General features: G+C 41.6%; 1 protein-coding gene across 1 annotated transcript in view; it reads left to right on the top strand.

Annotated features, from left to right (window-relative positions):
* Positions 1 to 1,189: 1,189 nt before the first annotated feature.
* Positions 1,190 to 19,531, top strand: part of EPB41L4A (erythrocyte membrane protein band 4.1 like 4A) — a 136,166-nt gene continuing 117,824 nt past the window's right edge. Inside the window, exon 1 of the mRNA XM_072140618.1 lies at positions 1,190 to 1,479. Within this exon, the coding sequence (XP_071996719.1) occupies positions 1,381 to 1,479 (99 nt within the window). The 5' untranslated portion in view covers positions 1,190 to 1,380. The remainder of the gene's footprint in view (positions 1,480 to 19,531) is intronic.

The raw sequence follows: 19,531 nt of genomic DNA, 5'->3' as shown, positions 1-19,531 counted from the left end.
TAACACTTTTCATGCCTTCCCCCCACTTCTGTTTTTCATTCCTGTTTCAATTTCTTAAAACACACTTCAATACACAGAGGATTACCTCCCATTACACTTCTGTTATTATCAGGCCGGGTGCAACTTGGTAGAAGTAACAGAGGGCACCTACAGCTGCTCACTGCTCTTGGTAAAAAAAAAAAGTAGACACCTTTGGTGGCTCCTCTGCGACCCAGCTATGTGCGCTGGGCTTGCGCGCACACAATGATGCAGCGCCTTGTGACATCATAGTGGGTGGGCCATGCGCACAGTGCTGGGATGGGGGGGGGCTACAGTGTGCTGGGGCTACCTATATACTGTGGGGGAAGAGGCTGCATTGTGCTGGTACTGCCTATATATTTGGGGCAGGCTACAGTGTGCTGGGGCTACCTATATACTGGGGGAGTTTGGCTGCAGTGCGCTGGCTACCTATATTCTGTGGGGGGAGACAGCATTGTGCTGCTACTACTGAAATACTGGGGGGGGGGGGAGCTGAAGTGTGTTGGCTGCCTATATACTGTGGTGCAGGGGAGTCTGCAGTGTGCTGGCTACCTATATACTGGGGTGGGGAGGTTGCAGAATACTGGCACCCTGTATAGTGGGGAAGGGGGCTGCACTGTGCTGGGGCTACCTTTATACTGAGGAGGGGTTGACTGCAGTATGCTGGCTACCAATACATTGGGGGGCTGCCATGTGCCGACTCCTTATAAACGGGTGGGGAGCTGCAGTATGCTGGCTCCCTATATAGTGTGTGTGTGGGGGGGGGGGAGGGTCTGCCGGGTACTGGCTACCTATATACTGCAGGGGGGCTACAGTGTGCTGGCTCCCTATATACATATATACTGGGGGGAATACAGTGAATCGCCCTGTACAACCATGACCTAGAAACTGCCCTGGTTAGTAAAAGCAGAAATTAGACAGGAGGCTCTGCGTTATTTCTTTCCACTACTCGATAACTGAATGGGGAACGAAACCTGCCTAACGCAGGTGTGAACTTAGCCTAATATGTACACAGGATTTAATAAGAGACTCCTTTATCGTGGCTTCTCCCGGTATCTCTCTATGTGCGCAGTTATACTATTATCCAGCAGGGGGCAGACAATGCATGCTGTCTATGAACTATTATGGTCTATTGAAGTAACATCCAATCACAATAGCCCAAATGCAAACCCTGGCAAGACCCAGCCCACCCCTTGACGTCCCAGACGCTGCCCCGTCCCCGTGTCTTTCTTCCATAGATTTGCTGTATAGCCCTGGTAACCGCAGTGTACGCGGCGCGGAGTGAGCCCATGTCCAGCGCCGGCACCTCCCGCTGTGCCTGAGCGGGCACCTGCACCCCCGGCCCTGTGCCCCCCAGCAGTGATGGGGTGCTTCTGCGCAGTCCCGGAGGAATTTTATTGTGAAGTTTTATTACTGGATGAGTCTAAGTTGTCACTGACCAGCCAGCAGCAAGGGGTGAAGGTAAGTGCTGTCACCTCTGTCATGTGCACCCTCAGCCTGCTCCTCCAGCGTCCTCCTCTTCCTGCTGACAAGTTGTGGCAGACAAGACAATGGCAGTGCACGCCCAGGACACTGGGCAAAAAGTTACTGCTCCTACATACTGGTGGTACCGGGAGCACTGGAGGCTGGGTCCGGGGATGCATGTCCTGCCCCGTGTGTCTGATGCTTTGTGCAGCCCATGTCCTGTGGCTGTGCAGGTCTTCATTGTCATGTATGGGCTGGCACAGCTGTGGGGTGGCACTCTGGTACAGCTGCAGGCGCTCTGTATGCATCTCTGTGATGTTCAGCTCCTATACAAAGTAACAGCATCAGTGTATATGGAGAGGTCCAGATGTCTGATGTATAGACTCCTGTAGGCTAAACGCAATGTCTTGTTATAGGGGGGTGTCTGACTACCTAAAAAATATACATAACTTATGTTACAAAGAGAATGGTCACATTAGTGAAATCCAGTATCCTCAATGTGCAGTATAAAAGCCTTTAATGGCGTATTCTAAACATCACCAAAAATGTAAAAAATAGTAGAAAACTATAAGGCTTATTCACACATACATTGTTGTCTTCAGTATGCTGTAGGAGATTTTCACAGAGAGCATACTGACCCTTTATTGTCTGTGGGCACATTCACATGTCCATTTCGTTTTCCATGAACCGAGATGCACTGGATAAAATATTGTAGCATGTCCTATGTTTCACGTCTGCTCACCATGGACCTTAATATTAGTCTGCAGAAAAAAAACGAAACATTACTGACACCAAACGGACTGAAAACGTGTGTTTTTTTTTTTTTTTTTTTTTAATTTGAGCATGTGGAATGGACGTTTCTGTGTGAATGAGCCCTTATAAACCTAAAAAACAACTTGCACACCTGTTAAAAGACCTCATTTTACAGAGGGATCAGCATCATTTTTAAGCGATAAATACATAACAATTCGCTGCTATCAGCCAATTGATTATGGACAGTGACATCACCGGGTCCTCCCTCCTACCAAGCGACATATGCGCATGACGAGACTGTGGGGATGCGCTGCATCCACTCCCCATAGCGATCTATTGCCTCCGCTGAGCGCATACGTCGCTTAGGCGGAGGCTGCAGGATGAATAGTCGTAGCTTACTATGTCTTTCCATCCAACATTTTTTGAAATACAGGAGATATAGCGATCAGATGCCTCCGTCTGCCTCTATTTGTCAATGTATACGCTAAGTGTATATGTCGGGTGCTGTCCTGGCGTTTGTGCTTGGCGTGTACAAAAAACATGGTGTGAACCCAGCCTAAAAAGCAGAACATGTCCCAGTCTGAACCGTTTTTTATGGACTATAAACAGACTGGTGGAACATTTTTGAATACTGCTTATAACTATAACCTTTTATAATTGAACATGGTGTCAGATCTACAGGCAGCATGTTATAGAGCAGTAGGAGCTGAATAGTAGTAATATCGGAAGAGATTTTGTATTGCTCATCATTTACTCCTTTATAAATCTGCTCTTTCTATATTCAGGAGCCCAATGGCTGGTCCTATACAGTTACTGACAGGCCAAAAATTACTGAACATATTGAGATATCTATCTGTCCATCACCAGGAATTCTCCTCGCTGGACTGCTAAATATAGAAAGTTGGGAACTATACAGAGACTTATCCAGCAGAAGTGTGTATCGCTAAGCTCCTCCTGCTCTATAACATGCAGATGTTTCTTATATTACTGCTATATAAGTAAACGCTGCATGTGATATATTACAGAGGAGATAATTTATCAATCCGTTCTCTACATAATTCTATTATCCCGAAAGCCACAACATGTGGATTTATGACGTGATGTGAGCGTGTTTAGCCTGGCAAGTAGATGTTGACCATATGAGAAATTTGGCGCAAATTACAGGAACACAGACTCTTAGAGATCCCTCTAAGATTTTAAAAATTCCCCTTGTAATAAATATTTCCTTATCTATTGAATGATGCTCATCCTGATGCTCCACCCCTATTCACTGGATTTCTGGGGGTCCCATTCTCCTGATCACTGGGGGTCCCAGTGGTCAGACCCTCACCATTCAATTTGTTACCCTCTATCATGTTATACAGTAAAATAAAGTGATCATTTTAACTACCTTACGATTTTTATACTGTGTCCTTTCTTGAAATCTGTGGATTGGATACAGCGTCTAACAATTGCCTCCACATAGCCCAATAACCATTTGTTATCAGATGCTCTAAACTTCTTTTTTTTTTTCTTGAGGCTTTTTTACAAGTACTACAACGTTGGGTAATGATTTAATAAATACCTTTTAAGGGGTTTTCCAGGAATTCAGGCCAGATCTAACAAAATGAAATGTCCATACACAAGACTTGGGCCCCTTCCACACTTGCGTTGCAGATCGCGTCAGAGTTTGGTCAGGGTGCGATCAGGGTTTGGTCAGTGAAAAACGCACATTTTGCATTGGAGTGCAATCAGTTTTCAGGCAGAGTTTGTTCAGTGTCTCAGTTTTTCACGCGCGTTTTCAATGCAATTTCAATGCGTTTTTCATGCACAGAAAATGCGCGTGAAATGGACTCAGGACTGAGCCCTATCTTTTCTATGGCAAATGATGTGTGAAAAACGCATTGCACTTGCATTGCACTTGCAAGTGTCTCAGAGTGCGATGCGTTTTTGATGCATCTCCATAGACTTGTATGGTGCATTTTTCACGCGCGTGACTTGCAAAAGTAGAGCATGTCGAGATTTAAACGCGCTTTAAAAAAAACGCGCATGTGTGCGTGAAAAACAATGTCTGAAAAGACCCATTGATTACAATGGGTCAGAGTGCAATGCAAGTTCTGCGCGTCAAAAGCACGCGCAGAAAACGCGCGTGAATAACGCAAGTGTGGAAGGGGCCTTAGACTCCAGGTTCTACCAGCACCAGTAGAAATAGTGATGTCTCAGAGTCCGTTGATGCTACTGATTAGTAGGAGCCAGTCCCATGACCCTTAACTCCAGGGTTTTTTTAAGGAATTCTGCTTTAAACCGTGCTCTTCTCAAAGGCTCCAAGTTTAGTCACCACTGTTCCTGCAGTGATATCATCAGGTTGATCTCTTACATGATTGGCTGCAGTGATCTACCGCACAATGAAAGTGACCTCATTTCTTCAGGACTAGTGACATGTTTTATCTTTATTTTACGCAATTTCCTAGCCCAGTTTTGTTTTTTAATTCTTTGAGTTTTAATTCTTGGACAACCCCTTTAAGTCAAAACCCACAGAGAAATGGAGTGTTAAAGGTGTTCTCTGATTAATATGAAGTTTGGACGAAACATGGATGAAACATGTTGGGGTGGAGTTCCCCCTGGTTGATATTTATTTGCTTTTGTGATGATTGCTTTTGCATTTCTCTCTCCCTTTTTATGTATTAATTTTGTGTCTCTTTACATTGGTGGGTTAATGTAATCTAAATATTTGGGCAATGTGCTTTAATGTTCTCTATGCACTTTTTTAATATCAGGGGTGGAGGGTATGGTTGTTTGGGTTGGTTGACACTCCTTATATTGTGATTTTAATGCCATGTGTTAAAACAAAGTTTATACTTCTTAATTACGTTGGTTATTGACTTTGGGTCTAGACTGTCTATTGCGATGCATTCTTTATTTCAGTGTTGTTGTTTTTGTGTTAGAGGCCATATTTTTGGACGTGCCCAACCTTATGCTGATTATTTGGTTTAGAAAAAGACTGTCTAGTGATACATCCCTAGTCCAAGGGCATGCCGACACCAAGTTGTCATCTTATTTCTAGATATACAGGAATAACAAAAGAGTAATGGGAGGATGCAACATTCTACAATTGTTTATTTATAGATACTACAAGTTAAAAACAAGAATGTCAGGAGAGCAGGGTGATTCTACCTAGTGCTATAGAAGAATTACTTTAAGGGCATCTACCACCAGGATGAAAGACTGTATGCAAACGATCCTAATGGGCTCCAGGCTCCATTAACACCTATGCAACATTCAGCCCTTTGGGCTCATTTGCATACAGTCTTTCATCCTGGTGGTCAAGTGGGCAGTCTTCTATAAGCTATGACAACCAGTACCATGGTCCATGGTCCATCTTACTCCATGATGCCCACTTCTATATCTGTAGTATTCCATGGGATATTCTGTAATACATGATGTGTCTTTGTAATCCTAAAAACCACTGTCTTAATCCCTAGCGGCAGGTGACACTATTGTTGGTATTGGGACTACTTCATAGAATAAGAGGCTGGGAAACCTTGCTCTTGACAAATGCCTTACCCTTCTGTGGCCTTTGGCACGGTTATGGTGTGAGATGTCATTTCCACATGAGTCTCAGACAATAAAACCCGCCTTCCCGGTCTCTTTGTATTTTTAATATACTTGGGAGTTGTTTGACAAGTATGTGTCAGAGAATGGAAATCACCCCGAGGGCAGGCAGGGCATCTCTGGCTGTGTGGGGGAGATTACTGCTGTTAAGCTACTGTGTAATGTGCATGCGATGGCTTCATGTTAGTGTTTATAGGGTTGTGCAGAATAAATATCAGGAAGAAACTAAGAATTGGCCTTTGTAAGTATAGTAGCCGTTGTTGACTTGTTTATTCTTTTTATTTATTATCACTACTTTATTACATTTTGTTATGTATTTTTAATGTGATTCAAAATATTTTTTAATATCACATTTTAAAGGGAATTTGTCATCAGTTTTAATCATATTAAACAGCAGAGAGTTCTAGGTACAAGCCCTGGAGATCAGTGTAATCCAAATCTTTGTGTGCGTGGTAAGGGGCAGCTAGGACTATTTCAGTACCCCTCTATCCAAAATCCTGATACAGCTACTACTCCTAGCAGAGGAAGGGGCTGTGGAGCAGCACAGTGCAGAAAGCTCATCAGGCTAATAGATGCGCCCTGACCCCTAGATGCAGGTCTGGATTATAACTTCACTTTTCAAAGTCCAGTCTTCACTAATTCATTTACATGGGCATGTGTTTGTCCAGACCAGATCCTGGGCGTAGCACATGGCCGGATGGAGATAAGGGGGAGTGAGCGCTCCTCACCTCTCCCTCCCTTGGTCACTGTGCGGCGAGACACCATCGGGCAGCACGGTGGCTCAGTGGTTAGCACTACAGCCTTGCAGAACTGGGGTCCTGGGTTCAAGTCACATCCAGGTGAACATCTGCAAAGCGTTTTTTATGTTCTCTCCATGAGTTTCCATCGGGTCCTCTGGTTTACTACCACACTCCAAAACATACCGGTAGGTTCATTAGATTGTGAGCCCCATGGGGACAGGGACTGATTTGGCTTGCTCCGTGCATCGCTGCCTAATCTGTGTGCGCTATATAAATAAAGGAATAAAGGTAACTCAACACTTTAAGGTATGGTTACACAGCTCAATACCTGACATGTCTGCAGCTTTCTATGGTCAAAACTTCTGACTGTTTCCCTTTAAAGGGAGTCTACCACCTGAGTCAAGAATTATAATCTGCTGCCACCATGTTTAAGAGATATGCACTATGGGACAGATTTATCAATAGCATCTAAAATGAATCCAGTGCACGGCCAGATGAGGTAGCCAGACCTACATGCTTGGGTCTATATTAATTGTATCTCCAGGGGTACTGCCCAGTATGCAGTAGCGGCACAACTTTCCGGATCAGTAGGCCGATGGGAGAAGAAAAGTGTAAGTCTGCTTACAGATTGAGTTTCAAATATCCTCATTTCCTGGTTGCTATTATATAACTATTCTCTAAAATTCCTTATATTTCAGCTAGAACTAGGTAAATGTTTACCCTGACCTTATGTCACTTAGGGATGACTTTCTTCTAATACAAGTTTTAGGTTTCTTTAGAAGCCAAAACCAAAGGTGTCTCCAGGAAGCTAATAATATCTTCCATTCCTGCAGCAGGATCCTCTGTGTTATGACCTGTCAATCAACAATGTATCAGGGCTAGAAACAAATGTTAATTCAGTGAAAAAAGTTGTAGTAAAATATTGCTGTACAGAATGAATACATTTAATCAGATGGTTAAGCTCCACAAAAGTGTTTATTTGTATTTATATGTAAATTCAGGAGATTTGCTTTTGCCAGTAATGTATTCTGTTTCTGCTCTGACTTGTGCCTTGCCGGGAACAAAGGCCTCTGCAAATCCGGCCATAAATTAACTAGTCTTAGGAATTACCTTCACATCGCTAAACTAGATTAGTAATTTCTCCAGGGTTTTTACAGATGAGACCAGCATTGTCTATCCCACCTGGGACTTTCCATCAACAGAAACTGGGATCCTTCTTTTCCATGTCCTCCACCCAGTCTTATCAGAATTTAATTAAATACATAATACAATGTGACAAAGACAGAATGCTGTTATGTATGTTGTGTCTGTGTGGTAGCTTCATCATGTTGAGCATAATAGAAATAATCATATTCTATGTATAGCGCCACCATATTCCAGTTTCCAATGTATATATTCTGCAGACATAATCACAGAATAATAAACAAAAGGACTTTGATCACAAGAGCTTATAATCTATGAGGAAATAGTGCTGACAACTAAAAAATAGGCATCCTGTATTATAAAATATTTAAATAAAAAAAAAAAAACTTTAGCTTGCATGAAGCTACATAATCTAATTGATCTAATTTTCCAGGCTAATGAATTCCAGAGAAGTGGTGCAGCATGAGTGAAGTTTTGCAATAAAGAACATGTTAGTTAAAGGTAACTGATTCAGGAGACGGATATAGGAGAATATATAGGGTTGTGTAGCACTGAGGAGAGTTTTATTTGCAGCTGAAGGACAGAATAAAGAGGGTACTCGCTTTCAAAATCATCAAATAGAATGTAGGTGGATACAGCAGGATCCCTACATCAAGAAATACATAGCAGAGGCAATACAGCTGCAGAGGATAGTAAATGGAAATCCGAGAAAGTACTTGCTGAGAGCAGAAGAGGTGAGGCCTCTTGGAGGATTTGGACAAGGAGAAGCAGAGCTGAGGCCCCCTGATAACAATGACAGGACTGGTTGATATGATAAGTAGTCACTGATCTACTGTAGTCCTGCTGGCCCAGTAGTATAGCAGCTTTGTCACTGATGTAGCAGAGCTTTCTGAGGTTTGTCTCATGGTAATTATTGATGTAAAAAATAATCAGAAAAAAACTTGCTCTTAGAATAACATGTAGATTGCAACATTAAAACATCAACAGGGTCAAATGATTTTTTTTTTTTAGTCCTAACAAGTTGTAAACAAATTATTAAATTTTTTTCCCTGCTGGACCACCCCTTTAATTATCCAGGGACCTTGGAGCTGGTTGCTTTGAATCAGCCCGCCACCTTATTTAATGTGACCCACAATGTATGCAGAATACAAAAACCGGATTTAACTTTTAATGCAGTGCCACGACAGCCATGACCTGATATTCATTGTAGATCCCACTCTAGACCCGGCTGTGAACCTATTACATAAAGCCGACATACTTTAAAGGGTTGTCCATGTTAAGCAAATAATTGATGCTGTTTGTGTAATGAAAAGTTGTACAACTTTTCAATATACTTTCTGTATCAATTCCTGACGCTTTTCTAGATCTCTGCTTGCTGTCATTCAACAGGAAGCTTTTTTAAGTACCATAAACACTTGTGTATAAGCCGAGTTTTTCAGCACAAAAAATGTGCTGAAAAACCTCACCTAGGCTTATACACAAGTCAATTAAAAAAATAGACTTATATCCTCACCCTCCGACGGCCCCGATGCTTGGCACGGCTCCCCGATGTCAGCGTGGCTCCTCTTCTGTCTTCGATCTTCTGTACAGCAGACAGGGACACGGCATGTTATCTTCCTGGCCGGCGCATACTATGATGCGGCCGCTTATGAAGTCATAGTATGCGCTGGCCGGGAGATAACATGCAGTGTTCCTGCCTGCTGTACAGGAGGCTGAAGAAAGAAGAGGAGCGCATCGGGGTCATCTGGAGCCGCGCTGAGCATCAGGGTCACCGGAGGGTGAGTAAATTAGTTTAGTGCTGGGTGGGCTGGCCGTATACTACAGGGGGCTGGGTGGGCAGGCCGTATACTTCAGGGGGCTGGGTGGGCAGGCCGTATACTACAGGGGGCAGGCTGGGCAGGCCGTATACTACAGGGGGCAGGCTGGGCAGGCCGTATACTACAGGGGGCAGGCTGGGCAGGCCGCATACTACTTGGGGGCAGGCTGGGCAGGCCGCATACTACTTGGGGGCAGGCTGGGCAGGCCGCATACTACTTGGGGGCAGGCTGGGCAGGCCGTATACTACTTGGGGGCAGGCCGTATACTACTTGGGGGCAGGCTGGGCAGGCCGTATACTACTTGGGGGCAGGCTGGGCAGGCCGTATACTACTTGGGGGCAGGCTGGGCAGGCCGTATACTACTTGGGGGCAGGCTGGGCAGGCCGTATACTACTGGGGGCTTGTTGGCTATATACTGGGGGGGGGGGCTGTGACCAATGCATTTGCTTATACTCGAGTCCACTTCCTGTGGATAAAAACTGGTCCATGGTCATCTGAAGTCACTCAGTTGCAGGGCTTGCCATATCACACATGTGATTTCTGTAACAAGCCATGCACCCATGTGATATCACATGACCATTAACCAGTTTTATCCAATGGAATCAATGACTCTTCCTGTTGAATGACAGCAAGCAGAGATCTGAAAAAGGAATTCATACAGAAAGCATTTTGGAAAATTGTATAACTTTTCATTACTTAAACCATAACAATTATTTGCTGAAAGTCCACAACTCCTTTAGCTAGCCTCCTCCCTTGTTTGGGTGTAATGTTTTGGAGAAGATGCTAATTTAGAAATGGTTGAGAAGAGAAGATTACAAGTATAATTGGTGCTTTTAACACAAATGCTGTGCTGATGTGGCCCTTGTTGTACTTTGAGTGTGATACCCCTGATGTAATTTATGTAATCTGTGAACTAGGTCCTGCTTTAACCACCAAAATGGTTTTCGGAGCAGCTGTGATACCTCTAGCCAACTGGATCCTTACTATGTACTTGTATCATAGGTTATATTGTCCTGACCAAACAATCTATATCCAGTATTGTCACATATCGCTCATTGATATTCCACTTTACACTTTTAATTGTGTGATTTATCTTACCGATGCCAAATTAATATTAGCATGTGACAGGTTACTGTCCCATCTTGCCCCCTGTCTGAGATTTCTGGGCGCTTTCTGGCATCATCTAGGTTAAGCAGAGTCTGATGTGTATAGACAGGAGCCAGTGTGAAGTGTAGAAGAACTCTGGAGTGTTTCTTTTATCCCTGAGATGTTGTGTACAGCTGAGTGTTATTGACATTCTGTACCCACTATACATCTATTGAGTCGAGTTTGTTGGCTGATAAATCCATTAGCTGAGATGGAGAGTTGCAGAGTAAGTACGGCTGTCCTAATTTCTTCTGACATTTACTTCCCATCTGACTCGTACAACCTGGTCTACCACGACTTCACTTCAAAGGTGATGTTTTCAGCTGGATACAACAAATCACATGTCAACCAGGAGGACTTCTCTCTTGAAGTAAAGCAAAAAGGCATCAATTTCAACTTTAAGACATTGCATTCTCACGGGGGACCATCTCCTTGAAGCTTGAAAGATCAACATTTGCAAATAAAAGCTTCCGAAAAATGTAATCAGCCTTTTAGTAAATTATTACAGACTTTGATATTTTAATAATTCCAAATACTTAGCATATCAATGGAGTAAGAAGTTTAGGGAGTAACTTGTTAAACTTATTCTTTAATATTTATAGCTTTCCCTTCCTGCAATGTAACTGTCAGCAATCTGCTGGCAGAACGTCCTCATGGATATATCAAGGCGAGAAATGAAACAATGACTTCTCGGTTACCATTGTGTTGCTAATGTCATTACCACAATTGTGTCATAATAATAGCAGGCAATGGATATGTTCCATGCATTTAACTGTGCAGGAAGAATAAAATTGTCCCCAAATAATAGTGCAACACAAATTTGTAGATTTTAAAAGGACCTTTCACCACCTCCACTGAATCCTGCAGAGTATTCGGAGTGCTTATTACTTTTGTACCCAATATGCTAATAAGACCCTTTTTTGTCATCTGGGCGGTCCTAAACTGGACCACACAGCCTAACGTTTATCAAAAGAGCTTTGGAAATGTTTTTGAAAATCTTCTGTTTTCACGACCAAATCCCACACAGGACCCATATATCCAGAACATGTGCAGTAACTCTCATGTCAGCGGGAATGACAAGTCTGACTTTTTCCGTGCTCCCATAGACCTAAAAGTGAAGTATTTGGGGGTTCAAATGACAATAAGTTAAAACAGTATAGGGAAAGCCTTTTTATCATCAATGTTAACCATGGTACCTTTTTCAGTTCCCACAATGTATGAGACATAAATTAGAGGACTGATAAGACTACAAGAACCTGTTTTGTGTCTAGGCTATGAATGTATCTCCATTTTAAGATTTTGTGGAGTTTTAATGTTTATTTTTTTAAATGTAACATTACTTATATGTGGTAATAGAAACCGCAGATGTAGGGGCAATCACATTGTGATAACAATGTTGTCTTTAGTACTCCGGTAAATGCAATCTTGGTTCAATCTTGCCAAAGTAACCTTTTATGTCATCTGCTTTAGTAATTCCTTCATTAAAAAAAGGAATTTAAAGGGGTATTAACAGCTTAGTATATTAGACATATACATGTTATATCATACCTACCAAGTTTGGGATCCGTTTGACCACCGTTATTTTCAAGGGGGAATGAGACAGAGGTCCATATACTTAATCTTAACAGAGATATGAGTCTTAGAGGTGGATCTTATTGATATGACACAAGTTCCTGAGATGCGATGAGCGCTTTGAAGGTTTTCTTATTCCATGATATTGTCGGGCAATCTTTCTGTTCGATGATGCCCAATCTGATCAGCTGTTTGAAGGATTTGCGGTGCTACTAAGTAAGAAAGTGCACAATTGATATGGCCCCCTTCAGCTATTGACTGGGGCGCTTAGACTTGGAACCCCACTGCTTTGTTATTGAATATCTTAAGGTCATCAAGATCCTGATCCCTGAGGACCCCTTGAATATACTTTGTCTCACATTTTCTCATTACTTTGCAGATGACTGCTTGCTGTCAGGGAATAGAACCATGCTCAGAGGCTATTCCTAACCTAGTCATCAATTTAACTGCTGCAATGTAACGTTTCCTAATATTTACATTTACATTACATTACAAACATTCTGTGTGTTCTCACCGGGGATTGCTAAGCATTGTAGTCAGCTTGTCAGGAACGCTGCAGTAGTCCATCTCACTAATTTATTTTTTCTTTGATGCTGCCAAACTTGTTTTATATGTTTTAGACAAGAAATTTGTCAGCAGAAGCTGTCTGAAGTATTACCGGTATTTTATTGTAATATTTCATCGGTGTGCTAGTAGCTTGCTGACAAGTATACTTAATTGGGGAACACTTTTTTTTTTATTTTACAAAACACAGCTTTTTTGGTTATTAATTCTAAGCTTTCACGTGCATTTTATGTATGGATATGTGCTTTGGCTTTCTGCACATCTGTAATACGAATATTTGTGTGTGTATGTATTATAACATATAACATTTTTTAAAATTTTTTAATCAGAAACTTTTAGGGAAATCAGACTATTGTGCAAATGGTAATACCATAGAGAAATGACCAACAGCAGATACATAAGTAAAGAAAGCAACAGGACATAAAGTTTACAGAGATTCACGGGAATAACATGCATGGGGATCTTTATAGCAAACATCTTGCTAAAGGGGCTCCTTGAAGCAGTAATGGACAAGTCCAAAAAATGTGTTGGTGTTGCCAGGCTGTTATGGCACTCTGTATCAATGTGAGAGGATAGAAGTGTTGAGGGTATGTAGTAGGGCAGGGGTATGGTACCCATGCATCAGGAGCTTCTATTAGGTCTCCTTATAGTTGGTGCTCTACCTGTATGATCTGCCTTTCTGCATATGGGATGATCATGCATCGCACCTAAAATTTGTCTGCAGGGCATTTTCTATAATATTATACATTTTAAAGAATTATTCTCAATTAATCATATAATGGCCAAGATGGGAACATAGGGCCACATTTATCACTTTTGTGCGCCTAAGTGTAGTAGTTGCGCCTAAATTCGGGCGCACTGTTTTGCCAGAATTATCACAAGCTACAACCATCTGTGATAAGTATATTTTCTGCCTCTTATTAATCACTTTACTTTAACACAGTTTAGGCGCAGTTTAGGCGCAATGTTAGATTCGGGCACTTACATGTGATCCTGCTACAAGCTCCTCTCTGCTTCTCCCACAGCCCAGAATGAGAATAACACTCACAGCAGCACCCAGGTGTGTGACACCCAGCACCCAGTGACCTCCTCAGCAGTGGCTTCTCCTGGAGGGGATCCCCCAGTGCTGGTCTCCTGCTGCACCCCTGTAATTCTGCACAATATCCCCCTCAGACACTGTGCAGAATTACATGGGGGACACTTGTTTGTAGTATCTGCTACATTCTGCAAACTTGTGCAAACTTCTCTTGCTCTTGCTGTGAGCTCAGCGTTTTGCAGAATATTTTGTAAATAGAAGGTGATGAACTGTAAATAGAGTCTGCAGCTCCTGTCTGCAATGTATCTAATTGTATCTATTATATGTTCCAGTGTCTGGCTGAGCTCTGCTGCTAGAAATGAGCTCTTCTGCAAAGGGGCTCAGTGCTTTCTTCTCAGATAACGCCACCTTCGGGCTGGAGTGTTTTTGCGCCCGTTTTTGCGCCTAAATGCAAAAGTCGCACGTGATGAATATCATTAGGCGCAGCAAAACATCTGGAATTGAATGATAGATGAGGGAAAGGTGGTTATTTTAGCTGCGCGGCTAATTTGACGTTTAATCACAAAACGGGCGCAAAAACGGTGCGCCTAAACGAAAAGGCGCAAAAACAACAGAAAAAACAAGTGATAAATGTGGCCCATAATTTTTGGAGTACCCAAGACACTTTTTGCCTTTGGTACTTATTCCAATACAAGGGGTATCCATTTGTTCCTTTGTGGCTATTGTTACCAGTGGTGTAACTAGAAGCTGGTGGGCCCCTGTGCCAGGCCCCCGACTATAATGTATGGTTTATAGTAATAGTCTTCTCATATGGGAAAGTGACACCATAAGGGCCCCCTAAACCTCTTGGGCCCAGGTGTGATCGCAACCTCTGCACCCCCTAAAGTTGCACCCCCTAAAGTTACACCCCTGATTGTTACCTATTGTACCTTATAAAAATTGTCTATACTAAATACAAGTTTATTGAAAGAAATCTTTTTCATAGGGGTGTGGATGGGAGGTACACTTGCATTTGGTCACCTGTCTTGTCACTCCTGGTGGTTTATTTTAAGTCATGTATTTGTAATATCTCTGGCACAACATTAATAGGAAGACATGTGGAGACTTTATATGTGAAAGCGCTGGTTACTTAGCAACAGCACGAAAGTCCGTAGCATCTAAATAATAAATCAATTGTAAAATTTTACTGTCTCCTGAATGACAGCTTTTAATAAGAGACTGTAAGTACAGGATATTTTTAGAAGCAACAGATGGTTTTAAGTTTTAGTTACTTTCTTCTTACTGTTACATTTTCATATCTTTGTTCCTTTCCTGATGAAGTAATTACAAGCTCATTTAAAGAGATAATATTACTTTATACTTTCAGAGGTTTAGTGTGAAATCAAAGCATATTAATTTTCAGAAGGAGTGTGTTTTTGATATACAGATTATTGAAATGATCCCCGAGAGATTTCTTTTCACAAATTACTTCAATTATCAGAATTATGTGATTTATAGAGAACCCTTTTAGCTGAGACTTGCACTGCTGTTACTTCTGCTGTTACTTCTGCTGTTACTTCTGCTGTTACTTCTGGCAATTTGTCAGGTTCCAACTTCTTTGCCAAAGGAAAAACAATACAAATACAACAATACTGTGCAAAGAAATAATTTACCCAACTAACGGTTAGCCTGCTCTGCACTGATGAGGGGCAACAGCTGCCTGTAGGTGGGTGTCTGGGGTTTGGCTAAAATACCAAGGGGTACTTTAATGAGTGAAACATTTACTTGCAATAGAGTCTATTTGTAGGCACAGTGTCAGGCTGGTCCACCAGAGTACCAGAGGAACCGCCCGAAGGCCCAGGTCCTAACCTAATTCTGAGCCCCAGAGTTCCAGCAGTAGATAACTCTATTTAGAGGTTACTAGGGTCTATTTCCCAGAGGTTGATGGATGGTGGATCCCCAGGGTAATTTTGTCTGGTGGCCCAAGGAACCCCAGTCCCACACTTAGTAGGGGCACTAGAGAGACCATGTTTATTTCTGTAAGTCTATGTTCACGGAAATCTGTAACATGTCTCTCTTCATCTGCTCTCTTCATCTCGAGCTAGGGCAGGAATACAAAAGACCCCCCATTCTCATGATCCGTGAGGGTCACCCCTTTAAGCATATTTTCATCTGAGGTCACATTAACTACTATACAAGCATCTTAACTTTCACATTTTTCATGTAAGAAAAGGGAATGTGACCCACATTGAGAGTCCATGTGGTGTTTTCTGGCATTGACTAAACCAACTAATAGAGTAAGAAAGTCTAAAGTTAGGCCCTATCCCGTGGATAGAGCCTAACTTGCTGATCAGTGGGGGCCTCGGTGTTTAGACCCCCACAAATCGTGACTGCCGTCAGCTCCATAGAGGCTAGTGAAGCAGAACGGTCATGCGCGGCCGTCTGCTCCATTAGTCTGAGAAGCGGCAAGGAGTCGGTCGGGCACCTCGTTTTCATGATCTGTGGAGGTCTCAGACCCCATTGATCAGCAAGTTAGGCCATATCCTGTGGATAGAGCCTTACTTATCTTCGTGGGAAACCTCCTTTAATTAAGTGGGAGAAATTTATTAACACCTTACAATAAAATATTTTAATATAAAGTTCATTAGTTCTTCTAAAAATGTGTACCATTTCTGCCTGGTGTGATCTCACTGCAGCAGAGGAATTTGTAGCACACAGTAAGGCTGCATTCACACAACGTATGAACATGGGCATACATTTGCTGCGATGGAGAGGAGGAGGGGTTGATTCCTCCCCTCTCCATAGCAATACATGGCAAGCTGAGAAATATAGGACATGTCTTATCTTTTCCCCGTGTATGGAGCAGTACGGTGTCGCACTTGTGGCGATTGGCGTCTATGAGGGACATATGCATTGACGGTCATGTGAATTCAGACTTAGAGGGGAATTGTGCCTTGCATTCTCAGTTTAGATAATACCCATTCGTATAATTATAAAAGTTGATTTTAGAAGGAAGGAGACAATGGATATCAAATTTAAGAAGATTACCTCAATCAGATTGCCTGGATTTATGAGTAAGTGTCCCTGGTTTATCATGGTGGATACATTTATATTTGTAGTCTGAGCTAGTAAAAAAACGTTATGTGGTTATTGAAACTTAATAAAATTGTATATTTATACAATAAATGTACACTTTGCAGGTGTAAACTACTCAAGATATAGTATGATAAAATATAGTATATTAGAAGTCTGTATACATAGACCTCTATGTTCTCAACATAATAAAAACCAGAGTGTCCAATAAATGCTGTCATCTTCTACAACCCCACCAATAGATTATAGCCGGGGACATAAATCAGGTTGCTGCAGATGTGTAAAGATGACGGATTTGCTGACCTAGTCCATATAATAGACGGAAAGCTGTGCCCCGTTGTTGCTCTCTGCTGTCTCATTTCTAGCTATTGATTAACCATTAAGTGTTTTCACATTATTTGATCTGAAGGCAAAATGTCAGAGCTCCAGGTTTTTATTCTGGTCGTTTTAATTTGCATATGTTATAATCTGTAGAAAAGATTGATGGACTGTATAGATCTTTTAACCTTATGCTATTGACTAGTGGCTACCCCCCATTCGTATAAGATAAGAAGTGTCTGTGTGCTGTCCATACACAGAGTACATACATCACACTTACAGAGATTATATATATATATAATCTTGTGTGTATATATATATATATATCTCGCACAATTATAGGCGTTCACTTCAATATGATATAACTATGAATAGCTAATATAGTAAAATATATATTGAAAAAATGTTCGGCATTAATGATAAAAAATTATATGTTTCTATAACTGGTTCAGGTTTTCTTGGCTCAAAATACTTATAACAACATATTCATAGTATAGGTTCTCAATATTATATTGGTGGGTGTCTAACACAAGGGTCAAGAAGCACACAGCACTGTTCTTCGTGTAGTGGTCAGACCAGGTTACTGCAGAGCCATTCGTTTGAATGAAGAGCTGGTAAGCTGCAGTAACATGGTTCAGCCACTACACTGAGTATGGAGCCATTACTTTCTTTTCCATGTGGGGGGTGGTGGATAATGAACCCCTATTCTGATATTGTTGACCTTAGGATAAGAAATCAATATTTTTAGCCTGGAGTATTAATGGAGTCCTGTCTATGAATTAAAATATAGACTGGTTTTTTTTTCTACACCTGGTCCATCGCTTTAGGTTATGAATATTTAGAGTTGGTGTTCTGGTCAACCAACAGATAAGGCAGACTCCTCTTCATAACATAACAAGAAACACAAATACTTGTGTCAAAAAATAGTCCAACTTGCGTAAAGCATGATAATTGGAGATCAGTCTTTTTATAGATAGTAGATATGTGTTGGTGCATCCGACAACTTTTCTATAAGACCTGCCAACAATCTCCTGTTAATGGGAAATAATTGTATGATGGAATCTTTTGTTTCCTGGGAGATTTGCGGTGCCAGAGATAGCTGCCAGTTGCTTGTTTCACCGTGTATTGAAATAACTTGTTTGGCAGAGATGAGTGGGTATGTTAAAAATGGAGTTGGGAAAGATGGCTCTAAAATAAATCATATTGTTTGTCTATGTGTATGGCCCGATGTGATGTCTTCAATGAGTATCCCCATTAACCCCACTTACCCTAACTAGGGTACCAGGGTTTGATTTGCTTTGAATGGTGATGAAGGTCATAAAGACATTCAACATTGGCACTCCAAGTGAACACAAAAATTGGGGTCCCATGCTGTTTGTGCATTCACCCTACCAAGGGCTATTCAACCACCGGTTTCTTCCCTCCTGTAGGTCTATCCGAGTGCTCTACTCAGCTATCTGGTCTATTCACAGAGAGGACTTGAGGAACCCTGTTCCCAGGATCACTGGGTACCCTTACAAATGGACTCTAGCAATCATAGTCCTATCAGGTGAATATGTTGATACCAGTTTTGGTAAGATTTGCTGGTAAAATTGGTTAGATGAAACACTAGGTTCATCGTACCATCAAGCAAACATATGGTATTTAGAAAATCGAAGTGAGATCTTTCATACCTGTGTGCGTCAGATATGATTACCATAAATGTCTGCATACATTTGAGAATTTGCTCCGAAATGTAACCCAAATTAATTCCTGTATGGGATACTAATATAAGGAAACCAGTGAAATCTGATGCCTTGTTGGAGAACAGGATATGCTAAAGGAAGATATGCCGAGCTGTTGTGGTGTGTAAATTTATAAGCTAAAAAAGCAAATGGGTCAAGGTAGTCAAATGTTTGGATTACGCATTATAAAAAGCTTCAAAGTATTGAATTAAGAAAGATGTTCTATAGCTCCGATAACCAAGTTTTCTTTATTACAGAAATAAAAGCACTTAAAATCCACGTGCAATTGTTATTCCATTGCTATTCATGCCGGTGTGTGGTGCTTCCTGTGCACATCTTTATATGTGGATTTTAATTCTATAATATTATTAATAAAGACACAAATAATTATTGGTATTTGGGTGTTAAACACTTCTCTTTATCCAATGTTTCATGTGTAGATTTATATAAGTAAGAGATGGAGTAATAAGTAAAAGTATCCATTCCTGACTCCTACAAGAGGCATTGAGGGTCCCGCCCACACAAAGTGATTGACAGATGTGTGTTCACACATCGATACATGGCGAGCCAGTC

This window comes from Engystomops pustulosus, chromosome 1 (genome assembly GCF_040894005.1).
Source record: "Engystomops pustulosus chromosome 1, aEngPut4.maternal, whole genome shotgun sequence".
Lineage (NCBI taxonomy): Eukaryota > Metazoa > Chordata > Amphibia > Anura > Leptodactylidae > Engystomops > Engystomops pustulosus.
This window is presented reverse-complemented; position numbering and strand designations above follow the sequence as displayed.